The sequence below is a fragment of the Exserohilum turcica genome, assembly GCF_000359705.1.
Source record: "Exserohilum turcica Et28A unplaced genomic scaffold SETTUscaffold_12, whole genome shotgun sequence".
In the NCBI taxonomy this organism is placed as follows: Eukaryota; Fungi; Ascomycota; class Dothideomycetes; order Pleosporales; family Pleosporaceae; genus Exserohilum; species Exserohilum turcicum.
The window spans coordinates 943,754-958,858 of record NW_007359937.1 but is presented as its reverse complement, the minus strand read 5'-3'; the positions used below and the strand labels follow the sequence as shown (position 1 = coordinate 958,858).

Below are 15,105 nucleotides of genomic sequence, written 5' to 3'. Positions count from 1 at the left end.
AAGCGGCGGTTGTTGTCAATCACTAGGCGCACGTCTCACAAATGCCGCATCGGGTTGCGAGTGATGCGAGGCGCATTTGGCTGTGTCTCTGCCTGTGTTTTGGAAAGGTTTCAAACCCGCAAAACGCAGGTCCCCATCCTTAGCGTGGCGCTAGCCGGATAGACCTCGCTTAGCGCTTACATAAGCCACACCTGCATGTCGATATTGCCCAGCGAACCAGAGCGCTGTTTTCCAAACCCACCCCGCGGGGTATCTCCAAGCCCCTATTCTGTGATCTACCTGATCTGGAACCTGAAGCTCCCAGTGCAGTTTAGCTGCAACGACGGATACATCGGGCGATTGCACATGGGGCTTTGCTGCGTGCACTTTCCTCATCTGGCCTCGTGCGGTCCGGCCTTAGCAGTATGTCTGTTTGGAGACGCCAGCCCTGGCACGTTGACATGAGCCGCTAAGCCCCAAACGGGCTAGCAGACGGCGTCGGAGACAACGCAGCCGAGCAGGCCCACAATTGTCTTGGGCCACAACCCCACCCCCTCATCAGAAAAAGTGATACACGTCCGTGCCCGTAGCGCTTAGGCCCACAACACCAAGGCAGCCCAGTAGCTCTAGCTCCCAGCTTCGCAGCTATGCATCTTATCCAAAACATAATATTTTTAAATAATTTTTTGTGCAAATGACTCCGCCACCTTTAGAGATAAGGTCTCTCTATTCGCATCTTAATACTCCAACGCGTTCTCAATTCTTTGAAGCTATTAATCGGCGCAGAGAGCGGAGCAAGCGCTCTATCTATCGCGAGTTCAATATCCCACACGCTACTGCCTATTGACTACTTCAACAGCGTAATGAATACGGAAAACTCGCTAACTGCCGCTCGAAACTTCGCGAATATAAAAAAGAAAATAGAGGCATTAGTTCTAGTAGGCTAGCTAAGGTCCTAGATGAAGCTCTACACCAAATGCTTTAGGCACCGCAGTCTATTCGAACGAGAAAACTAGAACACCAAATGGCTTACCACCAAATTCATGCATCCTGAGAGACTGTTCGACGGGCTCTCGCCACCAGAATGGACGCCCACATGCGCCGCGCAACCTCTCATTCGGAGATTCAAATCAAATAGGCTTTCCAGCGCTTTAACTATAGCTCTCTCTACTGTTCTAAGCCTGTGATGGGCTTCTGGGATGGTGTTTTATTTACTGATGAGGCTCACATGAGCTTCTCTGAGCTCCCCGACCCATGGATTTTGCGGAGAGATGGAGAGCGGCAGAAGCAGCAAAACGTCACGAAGCGTACCAAAAAAACCGCCAGCGTCGTCCACTTTGCAGCCTAGGTTAACTACTACCAGAAGTCAGAAAAGCTTATATTTTATAACGACGAGTATGACGACGTCGAGCCCGCGAAGCCTCCAAGGCCTCCCCCAAAACCAAAGCGCAGGAAAGGAGAATCTGATGATAACTTTGATGAGCGGTTGCGCGTTTAGGATGCCCAAAAACCTAAGAAGGTTTCTATACAGGTGCCAGGCAACCACATGAGAGCTATATACTACACCAAGAAGCTTCTACCCATCTACCGCAACGCCTACCACTCGCTACAGGCGAGGAGCGACTCCCTCCGCGCCCATATTCATCCAGAAAATCGGTATAACTAGTACCTGGTAGAGGATAACGATCCCAGCCACGGCACCCGGAATCAAGAGTCGTTACCGGCAGTATATAGAGATCGTCATGGCATCAAAACGCTGCGTCACCCAGCGAACTCCGCCGACCTCAACCCAATAGAAGCCACTTAGAACATAATCAAAGAGCGCGTCAAGCCATCTCTTGACAAAATCACCACCATAAAAGATCTCAAAGCTGCTCTACAACATGAGTGGAGCCAGGTACAACAGAGCAATATTCAAAAACGGATAAATAAGTTGCCAAAGAGGCTCGTACAGGTCAAGAACAAGCCACAAGCTCCAATCAAAACAGAAATATGGTAGGTGCAACACCATAAAAACCACCTATATAGCAATATATATACAATATTTCGGCTTCAAAAAGCTCCAAAACCCAGTGCGACAATACAATCTATCAACAGCCAGTCCAAAAGTGCTATACAGCTTCATGAGGCAGCTATGTGAGTTTCTATGAGGTTCCTACCTAAACAGGCATAGCGGGGTAATGCCGGGCACGGACGTGTATCACTTTTTCTGATGAGGGGGTGACCCCGCTTCTTGCTGCATTTAGCGGTAATGGCCGCTTAGCATTTCCTCTGGTGCTTCGCTCCCTCAACCTCCATCCACGGTCCCAGCCCGCCCTGCCCACAATGTCGCCAGGAAACAACACGCATGTCGACGAGGCGACAGCTGCCGCCCCGTTCCAATGTTCCTATTGTCGGCGCATCTTCTCCCGAATCGATCACCTCGGCCGTCACGTCCGGACGCGTACGCCATGGCTCCCTGTCGAGTTGCTGCACCAGACGCTGACGTGCTGTTAGACACCCAGGAAAAACCGTACCCGTGCCGCATTTGCGGCAAAAGCTTTGCGCGCGCGTGAGTTATCGTGGCTCGACATGTGCGCCCAACTAATCACTCAATACGTAGAGATCTTGTGAAGCGGCACGCTACCCAACACGTCCCCAAAGCGTCTCGGCCGAGGCTAGCTGATTCTCAATCACGCTCCGGCAGCCGGGTTGACCAGGCTTGCAGGGCTTGCGCTGCCTCCAAGCTCAAGTGCAGTGAGGCCAAGCCCTGCCAGCGCTGCATACGCAGAAACATCATGTGCGAATACGAATCGACATCCAATGCCACTCCAAAATATGCATCAGACCACCCCAATCCAAGTAATGTTCTCATCAACGGCCAACCCCTCAATTCGGCGACGGTCGAATTGGATGTTGCTCCCATGTCGCCAATGTCAGTCCCAGAGCCATCGCAGCCTCCTACCACGACGCACGAGTCCGCCGGACTGGCACACAACGTTTATGCCACCGACAGCGTTTCGACATTTTCACTAATGGATACGCCATCAGCAAACAGCGGACCTGCTGGCGATGGCCACGCCCACAGTGCTAGTCAAAGCAATATGCTGCCGTCATTCGAGCACAATTCGTCAACCAACCAGAGTGGTTTCTGGCCTGATGAAGTCACCCGAAATTACAGTGAGGTGCTCAAGGATCTACTTGGTTCGACAATGGCATCGCCGGTAGCCTTCGATGGTTTCAGTCAGACTGACAAAACCTTTTGGGATGCATTCATGGAAGGCGACGAGCAGTTCATAGACATTAATGACATCCCTCTGCTGGATTTACAACCTTGCACTATGGATTCCGCGGATGCGCGAGCGCCTAAGCCACGCGGAGATGAGCGTGATAGTTCATTTGATTGCGTGGCATCTGCAGCGGCAAGCCAGGCATTCAGATCCTCCGGCTGGGATTGGGGTCCAACTCGTGGAGACAGCACTTCGGCAGAAATAACAAACCTGATTCTCCCTTCAGCATGCAAACCTGATACAACCGGAGTTCATGCACAAAGGCATATGCCTCCCATCCTGGGATCTGAGGACCGCGACAGGCTACTATCACTGCTCTTGCACCACTGCATCAAGGAGCAATGGATCCGCATTGCGCCCAAGTTTCCCTCAGAATTGTTCTTGGATCAGATACTACGCCAGTTTTTTGCTTCACAGCGGCTCGAGACGGTTCCCTGGTTTCACATTCCTTCGTTCCGGCCAGATCTTCTGAGAGATGAGTTGTTGGCAGCTATAGTCGGCATAGGGGCAAGTTTTACCCGACATGAACCAGTTCAACGCTTCGGTTACGCAATGCCTGAAATTCTGCGAAACGCTGTCATCGAATGTGTAAGTGCTACCCTTCGTCACAAGACACAAATCCAGTGCCCCCCCGAACACTTGACTGACTCTCATGACAGTGGACTACGGACAACACTACGTCGAGAGACATACAGCTACTTCAAGCATGGCGCAAGTGACACAATCGCTCGGGAGTGTGGGCATGAACTAAAACTCCGCAGTAACCCAGGCTGAGCTCTCTAGCTGGAGCGGCAATAAGCGCCAAATGGAGATCGGAGAGAGTAATTATCAACAGGCCGTCACAGTGAGTTGATGATCCTCCCATTGGCTGGGTAGTAAGATCAAAGCTTACGCCTTGGGACCGCTTTCCAGATCATCAGACGCGCTCGCTGGCTGCGACGAGACCAGTATCGAGTTATCCGTCCAGAACCATCCGACGAAGGCGAGGCACTGGAACGCAAATGGAATGGCTGGGTTACCCAGGAAACCAGAAAAAGGTGAGCTCATTTGAACAAGACATGCTAGGTTACTGACCGTTACTGGATTCATCTACCGAGCCTTTGTCTTCGACGCTGAGTTGTCCATGAACAATCACGTGAATTCTCTAATGTCATATGCGGAGATGCGCATTCCTTTTCCAGATCCAGATCCATTGTGGTGGGCTGCGACAGCTGAGGACTGGAAGAGGGAATACAATAACCACGCTGAGCACATTCTGGATGCTCCTTTGACACTTGCAGACACGGTGCGGTTGGTACTCGGCGAATCCCCCACAGACCTAAACCTACAGTCCTGCCACTACACCCTCTACGGATTCTGGGGTTTAGTCTGGGAGCTTTTGCAATTATACGAGACAACACAATCGGATGGTTCAGGGACTATTGGAATTATGCCTAAGAACCCCAGTGTGATGATCTTGGTAGGTCGCGAGGCCCTCACGAAATCTTTGTATACACTCCGCGTCATGTTAGAATCATTGGCCACAGACCAATCTGCCTCGACCACGGGGCCCATGCTGGTGTTGGAGTATCTGAGCATGGTGTTGCTGGTGCCGCTTCAGGGACTCCAGTCCTTTGCAGGTCGAGACGGCGAACGGGAAGCCAGACGGGTTTATCCCGCACTGCAGGAGTGGGCACAAACTCGAGAAGCACGAGAATCCATTTGGCATGCCGGCCAAATTTATAAGATTGCCGATACCCTCTCGAATCGGAGTTTACGAGGCACATGCGTCTTACTCATATACCAGGCGAGCATCACCTTATGGGTCTATGGAGTCATGGCCAAGGCTCGTAGGCGTCGCGATCGCTCTGACACACTCGGAGGAAGGGCTGTGGACCATGGTAAACTAATCTGGTTGAATGGCGAAGACCTAAGTGTGGTTCGGAGGTTTATCGCGTCGTCAGAATGTGTACCTGCACTACATGCTGTCGAGAGTGAGCCTGGGACCTTTTCTAATTCAGCAGACCAAGAGCCAGTTTGTTTGGTGGAAGACGCCGACGTCACTATGCGCGTTGCAATCGAAATACTGAAAAAAGCACTAAGTCGGCGCGGCGAGGCACAGCATGCAATTGTTGGAAGCATCACTCGGTTGATGTTAGAATTAGCCAAGGTTGCAGAGACACTGTGAGCTCGAACTTCAGTCATGCATGAGTGCCAGCCACATTGCCGTGTCGAAATGCAATCTAAGTGAGATGTGCGATATCTTCTAGCTGCTATAGATGTTAATCTTGCTGGAAGCAACCGTCGGAATCAAAACAAAATTCAAAGTTGTGTCATGAAAATTGTCTTTTTTTTTTGAAAACGTTCGAAGCGATTTTGACAGAAACAGTCACCAAACACCCCCCCTACAGACTTAGTCTCTGATAACCCTTCCACGCAGCATAGCCAACGCCAAATGTCGACAGGCTTATGAGCGGCAAGACGTAAACCAGAGCGCCAAGCCAAATTCCTTGTTCGAAGAAGCCCCATGCTCCTGCGACGGGCTGGCCGGTGGGCTTCAACGGCCTTTGTGCAATCTGGTCGATGTGGTCGGCTTCTTGGAAGACGGTCGAAACCATATGCGGCTTCGGAGGCGGCATGACTTGTGGACTCGGCATCTCGAACATGGCGCGCGTATAGCGCCACTTCAGATCGGTGGGGTAGCCAAGGGCAACTGTTGGGCCGACTGAAGATGGAAATTAGCACAAGGGCTCGTTCAATTTCCTTTGACTGGGGGGGGGCAAATGCCAAGACTTACCTGTTAGTTGGGACGGAATGTGGTTGATGTAGTTGACTTGGCTATTGATGGAGTGCGAGAAGTACTTTGCCTCGCGCGGGCCGGTGAACAGGTAGAATGCGGCGATGGGAGTTGGTTTTTCTGCTCCTGGGTTCAGCACCTCGATGGCATCGTCCAGACTGGTGTATTTGCACACGACAATGCTGGGGAAGGATCGTTTGCTGTTCATGAGCGTGCTTTTCCTGTACGGTCCAAACGTGTTAGCTTTATGTTTTTTTCTCCCCCCAGCTTAGGGATGTGCGCTTGCTCACCTGTCGACTACCTGTGCAATGCCGCCATCCGGAGTACCAATGACGGTTGCGGCCCTGCCATTTGCGATCTCGGCTTGAAGGAGATTCTTGTCTGTCGTCTTGGTGGAAGATCTGCCCTTGCCCGACTGCAAGGCGGCGAAGGAAAAGCCGGTTGTCTTTGTAGCGTTTATAAGTTCTTGGTTCAAGGCTGCTGTAAGCTTGTCGAATACGAATTCGTTGACCATGACCAAGTCGACGGCATAGCGACTTGCACCCTTGAACACCATGGATGAAGCGACAATCTCCTTGGCAGCTAGTGCCACATTACCAGTGCGGTCAACCAAAGCGACATTTCGATGGAGGGGCGACGTCAGAACCCGCTGGGCAGATAGCGAATCCACGGTTCCGGTCTGGTCAACGACAACACACTGGGCGAGATACTCGGCGGGTGCTCTTGAAGAGACGAATCCGAAAGCGTCTTTGTCGAGGGCATCCGTCAAGACCTGTTTCAACAGTGCAGGCGTCTTCCGCAACGTGTTTTCTAGCTAAACAAGCCAAAAACGGACCGTATGAGTAATGCGAGAGCAAAATAATAATTGACAGGATTACGGCTTACCTCTACAACCACGCAAGCGCCGGCTTCAAGAGCGGCAGACAAAGCGGAGACGACACTATAAAACGTGGTGAAGCGGTCGGCGATGATATATGCGATTCCCAATGGCACGCGTCTGTCCTCGTTGCTCTTGTTCTTTGCGAGAGAATACTCCTTCTCCAGGTCCGTCTTGAAATCCAGCGCGTCGTAGTGATTGCGGACTTCGATCAGGGCACTTGCAATGATGATCTTGGCCTCTTTGTCAGAGTACCCGTCGTCCTCTTTGATGGCCTGCAGAAATGCTTCTCGGTGGGCGACAAGGGCTTGGTGGAGTGCTAGGAACTGTTTTTGGCGGATGCGCAGTATGCGCAGTCGCCCGTCGATGGTGGCTCCCTCGACGCGGGCTAGCACAGCAGCCTGTTGAGTCGATGACATTGCGGATGGGATTGCTGGTGTGTGTGTCTTCAATCGGTGAGCAGTGGGTGTGGGCTGTATCTATCTGCTTTGGTTGTTGGAGTTGCAAGAATGAACAGGTCACAAGTGAGCATGCAAGTGAGAAATAGTGCCCGTCGTGCAATGATGATATCTATCAGACGGGCCACATGCAGGTATATTTGGTGAGCTTGATCACAGCCCCCACCATGGCTCGCTATTGCCAGGGGTAGTTTTACTGGAACTAGGGTGTATCCGCAAGCGGGTTGAGGAGGGCGGGTACGGCAGGCGACGGGTGGGGAGGGCGATGTCTTCGGTCGTGTCGGGACCGCATCCTTCTCCTCATCCTGCTCCGAGACCCATCACATCGGCAGCAACGCGCGGTCCAGCATCAGGTAAGCTGATTGTAGCAGTACAGGCACGCCGCCGGCTCATCCCATTACTTTGTGTCCCCTCCGCACGAGACGTAAATCCACTTTAACCTGTCCGCTAGCTACACCATTCCTCTTTCCTGCCAAGCACCAGCTACAGACACAACCGCCATCCGTATCACGAGAGAGCTCCATATACACGCCTTTGCCTTTACCATGTCGTGGATTGTAACCGAAGTCCGCCAGTCGCTGCGCACTAACGTCGCCCCGGACGATGATGTCCCTCGAACGGCCATCACTTTGCATGGCGATGATGAAGAATCATTCCTTCCAGAGAACCTAGGAGTCACTGGTCGCGAGCCCAACACAAATCCACCAAACTGGCCCGCAGACCACCGCCGAGTCCCAGCACATCGCTTCCCTATCTTAAACCCCAACTGGACAGCCATCGCTGGGCCGCTGCCGATGCGCATCTTGCTGTGGGACATGTTTGTGGGCTGCCAGCTTCTTCAGGTACGTCGCCTTGCAACCATTTCTACAACTGCTTTGCTAACTGCTGTGTGCAGTGGGGCTACTCTTTTCTGCGAATGACAGGCTTGCATGACCGCGGCTTGTGCATGTATAAGGTTGCGAATGAGTGGTGAGGAGGGGGTTACTCGCATCACGGCATGCAACGCAGCAATCGTTTCACGCCCTGCATTGTTCGTGGACAAGTTGATTTTATAGCCAAAATTCCACATTTCTCAGATCGTCTTGTTCAATAATCATCGTTCATATAAAAGAGCATTCTATTCGGTTCCATGATGCCTGTGTCTAAATCTGCTTTGCCCTCAAATGGTAGTCGTAGCCCTTGAGCAGCACGTACAATGTCTCCAGTCTAGGCACACTGACTTGGTGTTTTCTTGCGATCCTCACAACCTCTCCTATAACAGCCTCGACCTCTACAGGCCGGTCATTTTCGATGTCTGCCAGCATGCTCGGCTGCACACCCGGCCACTGCCGAGTCTTACTTCGCTGTATCTGTGCCTGTACGGCATCTTCTCGGATGACATCGCCATAGCCAAGTGTGCTAGCAACTGCCACCACCTCGCGCATTGACTCTGTAATAAACCCCTGCGCTATGTCGGGAGTGGCGTGCAGAAACTGCAGATCGCGACACCGGGATAGGGCGCAAACCGGGTTCCATGTCGTGTTGCCAATCAGCTTCTTCCATCGCTCGACCTGGATATCGTCGCAAACGGTTGCATTTGCACCCGCGGCTACAATGAGCTGTGAAAAGGCTTCAGTGCTGCTCTTATCGGCTGGAGTAGTGAGCTCGGTCGGGTACGGGCCTAGAAATAGGGTTTGCGTTTCCGAGTGCGACACCACGCAGGGCTCGACTTGGGAAGTCGGCATGTATGTAACACCAGAAATCACCGTGTTGCGTGGAAATGCCTGGTGGTAAATCGCTTCAACACCCAGCCCGTTTTGAATAACCACAATGCTCGTGTGCGATTCGCGAACAGCAGGCTTGATCATTTCGGCCGGGGAGACGCCAGTGTCGACTGCTTTGACGCATACGACGATAAAGTCAAAGGGCACTGAGGATGCCTGATTGTCTACGGCTTCTTGCACAGACTTGGCCACCCTCGGTTTGAAAGTTTGGTTTCCGAATAGAGTCGAGTGAACGGTGAAGCCACGTGAAAGCGCCGGTTCATAGTTTGAGCGGCACACGCATGCTATGTCAGCCCCTGCTCTTGATAGAAGCATGGCGTACATGGTGCCAACGCTTCCACTACCAAACACCAAAATTCGCGACATTGGTGCACGTCTGGATAGTTTCGAGCTGCAGAGGGGTATGAGTGATGAGGTTGAAGAAAGAAAGGCTTGGGACAATTGCTTGCACATGGTTATCAGGGCGAAGTCCTTTGTACCATTATAACTTTGGCTCGGGTATGTACGGGACCACAGACCGCATAGTCACCCTCTGCGGTCCGATCCGTTATCGGAAGCCGGTGCGTGATCACCGAGCAAGATGCAGAGATTACAGGAGAATGTAGGAAGGAAGAATCTCGAGTTCCAAGATTTATGCAGCAACAGTGTAGGAACTGAGTCATGAGCAAGCGTTTGATTGCGATTTTGTTTAAAAAAAATCATGGAAAACTCTAATGTGCAGTAGCTGTGCTGTCTCGTCATACATAACAGACACTCTAATCGCTAATGTCTTTGATTTCCCACGATTTGGGCCATTCCCCAAGCGTAAACTGACACTCGCATTGCGTCCGCTGTGGTTGAAATCGTTAGCTAAATGCAAGTAGGAAACCAAATCCAAAGAAAGGGGGGATCTTACCAGCTCCCAAGCTTCCGCACCAAGCGATGCTTTTGTGCCGCGATCTTCAGCATCGCCAATAGCACCAGCAACAAAACAAGCAGAGACGTAATGGTCGTCAGTGCCGTGAGCCTCCCGATAGTATGGGTTCTTCATCAATCGCGCAAGGCCGCGTCGTAGTTCGGGGCCTCCACCTATTTTGCAAATGACGTCTTCGAGCGCCTGTCTGAATTCCATGCTGTCTGGGTCCGGAGGGACTTCCATGGCAAAGTTGTCCTTGTAGTCGAGCGTGTAGCTCCACTGTGCCCGGTAGAGATTGTGCGTTCCGCCTCCAGAGCCAATAAACAGGTATTTCTCTTCACGCAGCGATCGCAATGTCGAGCCGATCCTCGTGTGGAAGAAAGGGTCGAAATACGAGTTTTGGGAAATAATGGTCGTGGGAGGACATTTGTCGCCGAACATGCCAATCAGGACTGGGAACGTGTCGATCATCCAGGTAAAGTTTGGGTCTTCGACTGCCTCAATGCCCGCAGCGTTGAGCATTTTGATCACGCGCTTCGATGTCGCAATGTCCGGGTTAGGCCTCCAGTCCTGCCAATGCTTGGGGTGGACGTTGGCGAGTGACATGAATGTTCGGTTGGGACTCGTAGCGACCTTGACAAATTCCTTCTCGCCCTTTGCGTTCCAATGCGCACCCTTGAGAAGGATTAATTTAAAATATCAACTTTTCTCGGTCTTTTTGTACGCACCATGATGATAACGCCCTTGACCCCATGGCGCAAAGCGTCCCTTCCAATTTTCCTCCAGTAATCACGGATTCTCGAATCCTCGCCCAAAACCATGGTCGTGCCATGGGACAGAAAGTGCACGGGGGCCAACTCTTTTCCTGGCGTACATGTCAGAATTCACATCTTGGGACAATCGTTGGACTTTTTGGTTTACTTACCTGTCATACTGTTCGTTTGGTGTAGAAATATAATGGATCAGTACTGAAGGTGTATATGTAGGTTTGTTTTCCAAGCAGATGTTACTTATGGCGAGCTCTTATGGAAGTGAAGAACACAACGACTTTATCAAAGCTACTAATCCAGCCACAGCGTACCCTTGTAAACTCTCTAGTTCATCGGTACAGGGATATCCGCGTTCCTCCCACAGCTCCACACAGTGGGGCTCTGGGGTGCGGACCCGATATGGACCCGACGTGGACCGCACCAGCCGAAATGCGCGACGTCGGACCAGGATGACGATAGACACTCACATGCCGCCTCTCCCGAAGGACTATGCGCGTCGCGCTGTCTGTCAGCACATCAAATACCTGGTAGCCGGGTCAAGAACTTGAGGTGCATTATCCAAGCCCAACAGAAACTCACTGCATCGCACCACCAGCACACATCATGCCCAACCAAATCCAAGACATAACCACAACCGAAGAAGGCTCCTTCGATTACATCTTCGAAAAAAATGTCACATTCAAGCCCAAGACAGTCGAGGGTCTCGTGAGATGCAATGTCTACAGACCCAAGAACGTTGAACGAGCACCTGTAATCATGACTTATGGACCATATGGCAAGGACACACATACCAGCGAGTAGGTACTCCTAAAAGTGAACATTGCATTCGTGGCAAGACATTAACTGACAGCGTCGTCAAGATTTCTGCCTCATGCCTGGCATGATATCAATCCTCAACAGCAGTCTGAACATTCCGCTTTCGAGGTACCAGATCCCAAATTCTGGACTGCACAGGGCTATGCGATTGTGCGAGCAGATGAGGTAGGCATTGGCCAGTCGCCGGGCTTCCTCGACACTATGTCAGCCTCCACTTCGGATGTGTTCGCCGAGCTCATCGAATGGGCGGCTGATCAGCCATGGTCCAATGGCAAGGTGGGGTTACTGGGTATCAGTTACTTTGCCGGGAGCCAATGGAGAGTAGCAGCCCGTCGTCCGCGTGGTCTTGCATGTATCATTCCGTACGAAGGCATGGCTGATTATTATCGCGACCGTTGCCGCCACGGCGGCATTCTGCTGCTACCTTTTCTGCAATTCTGGATGGGTAGGCAGGTCGGAGCAAACCAGTACGGACGTCCTGGTCGTTCAACAGATGGCCGGGGCCCCAATACCATCGAAGGTGACCTCAGTGAAGAAGAATTGAAGCAAAATAGAGCGGACCAGGATGAGGACAATCTCAAGGCCTTCTTCAGAGACGATGAGTACTACGCTTCCCGTGACTACAATCTCGAGGACATCGAGGCCCCGCTTCTCTCATTTGGTAACTGGAGCAATTTGGTCATCCATCTTCGAGGCAATATTGAGGGCTACATGCTGGCAGGTTCGCGCCACAAATTCCTCCGCCTAGGCAGTGGCCGCCACGACCTACCATTCTACTCGGAGGCTGAGGTCGAAGTGCAAAAAAGCTTTCTTGACGCATTCCTCAAGGATGACGACTATGCCGGTTGGACAACGGGTAAACAGCCCAAGGTCACCTATCAAGCACGCAAAGGGCCATTCGATTACAAGAGTATCGAGTCCGCCTCAGGCGCCATCTACTCTTGGAAACATGCTCCAGAGTGGCCTCTGCCCAACACCCAGTATACGAAATACTACTTGACGCCCGATCTCAAGTGGACTACTGAAAAATTCAAGACTGATGTGCATACTAGGCTGTCATATCCAGCCTTGACCACATTGGCTAACCCGTTTTACCATCGCTTCACGACAGCGCCATTCGAGAAAGAGACGGAGATCACCGGGCACATAGTTGCCCATGTCAATCTCTCCGTGACGCGCCTTCCTGGCGGAAAAACGCCAAAAGACATTGATGTATTCTTCCTCGTAAGGCAATGGGATGCAAATGGTGTTGAACGAACCTTCACTGGCACAATCGGCGACGCTGCAGCCGTAACAAGAGGGTGCCAGCGAGTCAGCCTGCGTAAGGTGAACAAGGAACATCCTCATCACCGCGAGTACCGGCCCCACCGTGACTACTTCTCCACGGACGTTTTGCCCGTGATTCCTGGAGAAATCTACCCCGTTGACGTTGAGATTTGGCCTACCAATGTGGTGCTCTTGCCGGGAGAGACGCTCTCGATTGAGATCAGCGGAGGCGATACACCTGGCATTGGGCCATTTGTACACGAGGGCGGCGAACGGTGAGTATTTCTTACGCTGCTCTTATCCCAGGTCATCTTGCTGATAATTTGAACAGGAATGAGGAACGCTTGGCTGGCACAAACCATCTGCATTGGGGTCCCGCTTACAGCAATTACATAACGCTTCCTATTATTCCTAATTAGGGCAAGGCAAGGCGCTTTGCAAAGGGCGATCCTTTTGAAGCGCCTGAGATGCGCAGGGGTACAAAGGTCGGGATTTGCAATGCATGACGTCGGAAAAGCTTGATTGTAGTTGGTTGCAACATGGATGAATGATTTCTGTTGGTTTTCGCTAAGTACTCAAGTGCGTGTGACGCTTGTTAAGACCAACAAGCGAGAATTTCGAAAATCAGGACTGCTGTCAAGTGTGGTTTATCAGAGCTATTGCCTGGAACTGGTACGTAGGGGAGTTTTCATGACCAATCAGTGTTCACAGAATACCAGTATCATGATGCTACCAACGATGACTAATGTGCTTGATTGACAAGCGTTCTATTTCAAATAAATATTTTGCTCCAAGTACTCATCTATCTACTGATCCACAACAAAACCATCGTAGTGAGGTCTCATATGCATATTTTGCTTGTATGGCGGCCGGATCTCCTTTGCATTGTCGAGAACATTGATACCGATTCCCGGGCGTGTTGGAATGTCGACAAAGCCCTTCTCGACCTTTGGAACAAAGTCCACCACATTGCTTCCTAGATGCTCCAGAGACGATGTGAATACGCCGCTCTCGAAACCAGTGGCATATTCCTGAATCGCAAAGTTGGGTATGCAGGCGGCGATTTGGAGGCAGGCGGCTAGGCCGATGGGTGAAAGTGGGTTGTGCGGTACGACTTGGACGTTGTGGGCCTCGGCCATGGCAGCAACTTTCTTCGCCCCCGTAATGCCTCCACAAAGAGCCACATCAACACGAACGTACTCGAGCGCGTTGCGCGAAAGTAGAGCTTGGAACTCGTAGATGGTGCTGAATCTCTCTCCCGTGGCGATGGGCACAGCAATACGGTCTGCGACACGGGCCATGGCATCTGCGCTCTCCGGACGGATGGGATCCTCGACAAACATCGGGTTGTAGTCTTTGATCATGTTGGTGAAGGTGACGGCTTCAGCGGGAGTCAGCCGGCGGTGGAGTTCGACCAAAAGGTCGACTTGGTCACCAACAACCTCTCGCATTCTTCGCACGTTGTCGGCCGCGTCCTGCATCTTCTTGACATGGGGCTTGAAGTAGACTTGGTCGTGGCCTTCATCCAGGAATGGGTTGATGTGTCCAAATGCAGTATAACCCAGCTCCTTCTTCCTCTTGCACTCTTCGAGGACGGCTTCTATAGTCTTCTCGTAGATGTGTCCATACACCCTCGCCTTCTGCCGACATGCTCCTCCCAGGAGCTGCCAAACAGGGACGCCGAGAGCCTTGCCCTTGATATCCCACAAGGCGATGTCTATGCCTGAAATAGCGGCATTGATGGCCATTCCCTGGAAATAACTGAAACGGTGCATGACGTTCCAGTGGTGCTCAATGTCGAAAGCCGGCTTGTTTACCAGGTATTCGGCAAACCGACTAACTGCCGTCGCGCCAGCTTCAATGTGACCCCATACTCCCGATTCTCCCCAGCCAACAATGCCGTCTTCTGTTTCGATGCGTACAAATAAGAATTGGCCGACATGGAGCGGAGCCACAGATTTAATAATAGGTGCTGGCGCCATTGTTCCTGGATTGGTAGAAAGACACACGGGGATGAGGGTCGAGAGAAGATGGAAGAGTCCCTTGTAAATTATGTAGTCGACTAGGTCTCAATCATCGATTACTGTCACATAAAGTTCATTCCGCAATCGGCGTCATGTGTGAATGCGCGTCGCCAGTAAGCACCATGCAACCGAGCGGGCGTTTCGTGCTACCGACGCCCTCGCCTCAGCCGAAGGCGTCCCCACGTTCGGCCCAAGTGTGTTGCATCTCCCCA

General features: G+C 51.8%; 8 protein-coding genes across 8 annotated transcripts; 4 read left to right on the top strand and 4 right to left on the bottom strand.

The window, feature by feature from the left end:
• Nucleotides 1–1,207: 1,207 nt before the first annotated feature.
• Nucleotides 1,208–1,978, top strand: SETTUDRAFT_159310 (uncharacterized protein; the record flags this gene model as incomplete). The annotated part of the gene is made up of 5 exons (XM_008024483.1): nt 1,208–1,306; nt 1,328–1,464; nt 1,531–1,644; nt 1,672–1,739; nt 1,800–1,978. 5 exons carry the CDS (start codon nt 1,208–1,210, stop codon nt 1,976–1,978), a joined length of 597 nt encoding a protein of 198 aa, XP_008022674.1.
• Nucleotides 1,979–2,824: 846 nt separating this feature from the next.
• Nucleotides 2,825–5,468, top strand: SETTUDRAFT_167531 (uncharacterized protein). Its single transcript, XM_008024482.1, has 5 exons — nt 2,825–3,836; nt 3,908–3,959; nt 4,010–4,092; nt 4,161–4,285; nt 4,332–5,468. Exons 1-5 carry the CDS (start codon nt 2,883–2,885, stop codon nt 5,413–5,415), a joined length of 2,298 nt encoding a protein of 765 aa, XP_008022673.1. The 5' UTR covers nt 2,825–2,882; the 3' UTR covers nt 5,416–5,468.
• A 221-nt stretch (nt 5,469–5,689) lies between these two features.
• SETTUDRAFT_57859 (uncharacterized protein) lies at nt 5,690–7,269 on the bottom strand (the record flags this gene model as incomplete). The annotated part of the gene is made up of 4 exons (XM_008024321.1): nt 5,690–5,952; nt 6,025–6,245; nt 6,315–6,838; nt 6,910–7,269. Coding segments are annotated over 4 exons (1,368 nt in total), but the record flags the coding sequence as incomplete, so codon positions are not given.
• A 635-nt stretch (nt 7,270–7,904) lies between these two features.
• On the top strand, nt 7,905–8,332 carry SETTUDRAFT_37383 (uncharacterized protein; the record flags this gene model as incomplete). The annotated part of the gene is made up of 2 exons (XM_008024278.1): nt 7,905–8,201; nt 8,255–8,332. The coding sequence occupies 2 exons, from the start codon at nt 7,905–7,907 to the stop codon at nt 8,330–8,332; spliced, it is 375 nt and encodes a 124-aa protein (XP_008022469.1).
• Nucleotides 8,333–8,501: 169 nt separating this feature from the next.
• On the bottom strand, nt 8,502–9,488 carry SETTUDRAFT_103761 (uncharacterized protein; the record flags this gene model as incomplete). The annotated part of the gene is made up of 1 exon (XM_008024481.1): nt 8,502–9,488. The coding sequence occupies one exon, from the start codon at nt 9,486–9,488 to the stop codon at nt 8,502–8,504; it is 987 nt and encodes a 328-aa protein (XP_008022672.1).
• A 389-nt stretch (nt 9,489–9,877) lies between these two features.
• On the bottom strand, nt 9,878–10,877 carry SETTUDRAFT_104655 (uncharacterized protein; the record flags this gene model as incomplete). Its single annotated transcript, XM_008024480.1, has 3 exons — nt 9,878–9,952; nt 10,018–10,692; nt 10,746–10,877. Coding segments are annotated over 3 exons (882 nt in total), but the record flags the coding sequence as incomplete, so codon positions are not given.
• A 513-nt stretch (nt 10,878–11,390) lies between these two features.
• SETTUDRAFT_103755 (uncharacterized protein) lies at nt 11,391–13,288 on the top strand (the record flags this gene model as incomplete). Its single annotated transcript, XM_008024479.1, has 3 exons — nt 11,391–11,584; nt 11,648–13,144; nt 13,201–13,288. The coding sequence occupies 3 exons, from the start codon at nt 11,391–11,393 to the stop codon at nt 13,286–13,288; spliced, it is 1,779 nt and encodes a 592-aa protein (XP_008022670.1).
• Nucleotides 13,289–13,675: 387 nt separating this feature from the next.
• SETTUDRAFT_104209 (uncharacterized protein) lies at nt 13,676–14,851 on the bottom strand (the record flags this gene model as incomplete). Its single annotated transcript, XM_008024478.1, has 1 exon — nt 13,676–14,851. One exon carries the CDS (start codon nt 14,849–14,851, stop codon nt 13,676–13,678), a length of 1,176 nt encoding a protein of 391 aa, XP_008022669.1.
• Between the last annotated feature and the right edge of the window lie 254 nt (nt 14,852–15,105).

What these genes read in the sequence shown, in the direction of transcription:
- SETTUDRAFT_167531 (XM_008024482.1), top strand. Translation starts at nt 2,883, where the DNA reads ATGTCGCCAATGTCAGTCCCAGAGCCATCGCAGCCTCCTACCACGACG. An exon ending in GAAACGCTGTCATCGAATGT is followed by an intron (nt 3,837 to 3,907) that starts GTAAGTGCTACC and finishes CTCTCATGACAG; the next exon opens with TGGACTACGGACAACACTAC. An exon ending in ATTATCAACAGGCCGTCACA is followed by an intron (nt 4,093 to 4,160) that starts GTGAGTTGATGA and finishes ACCGCTTTCCAG; the next exon opens with ATCATCAGACGCGCTCGCTG.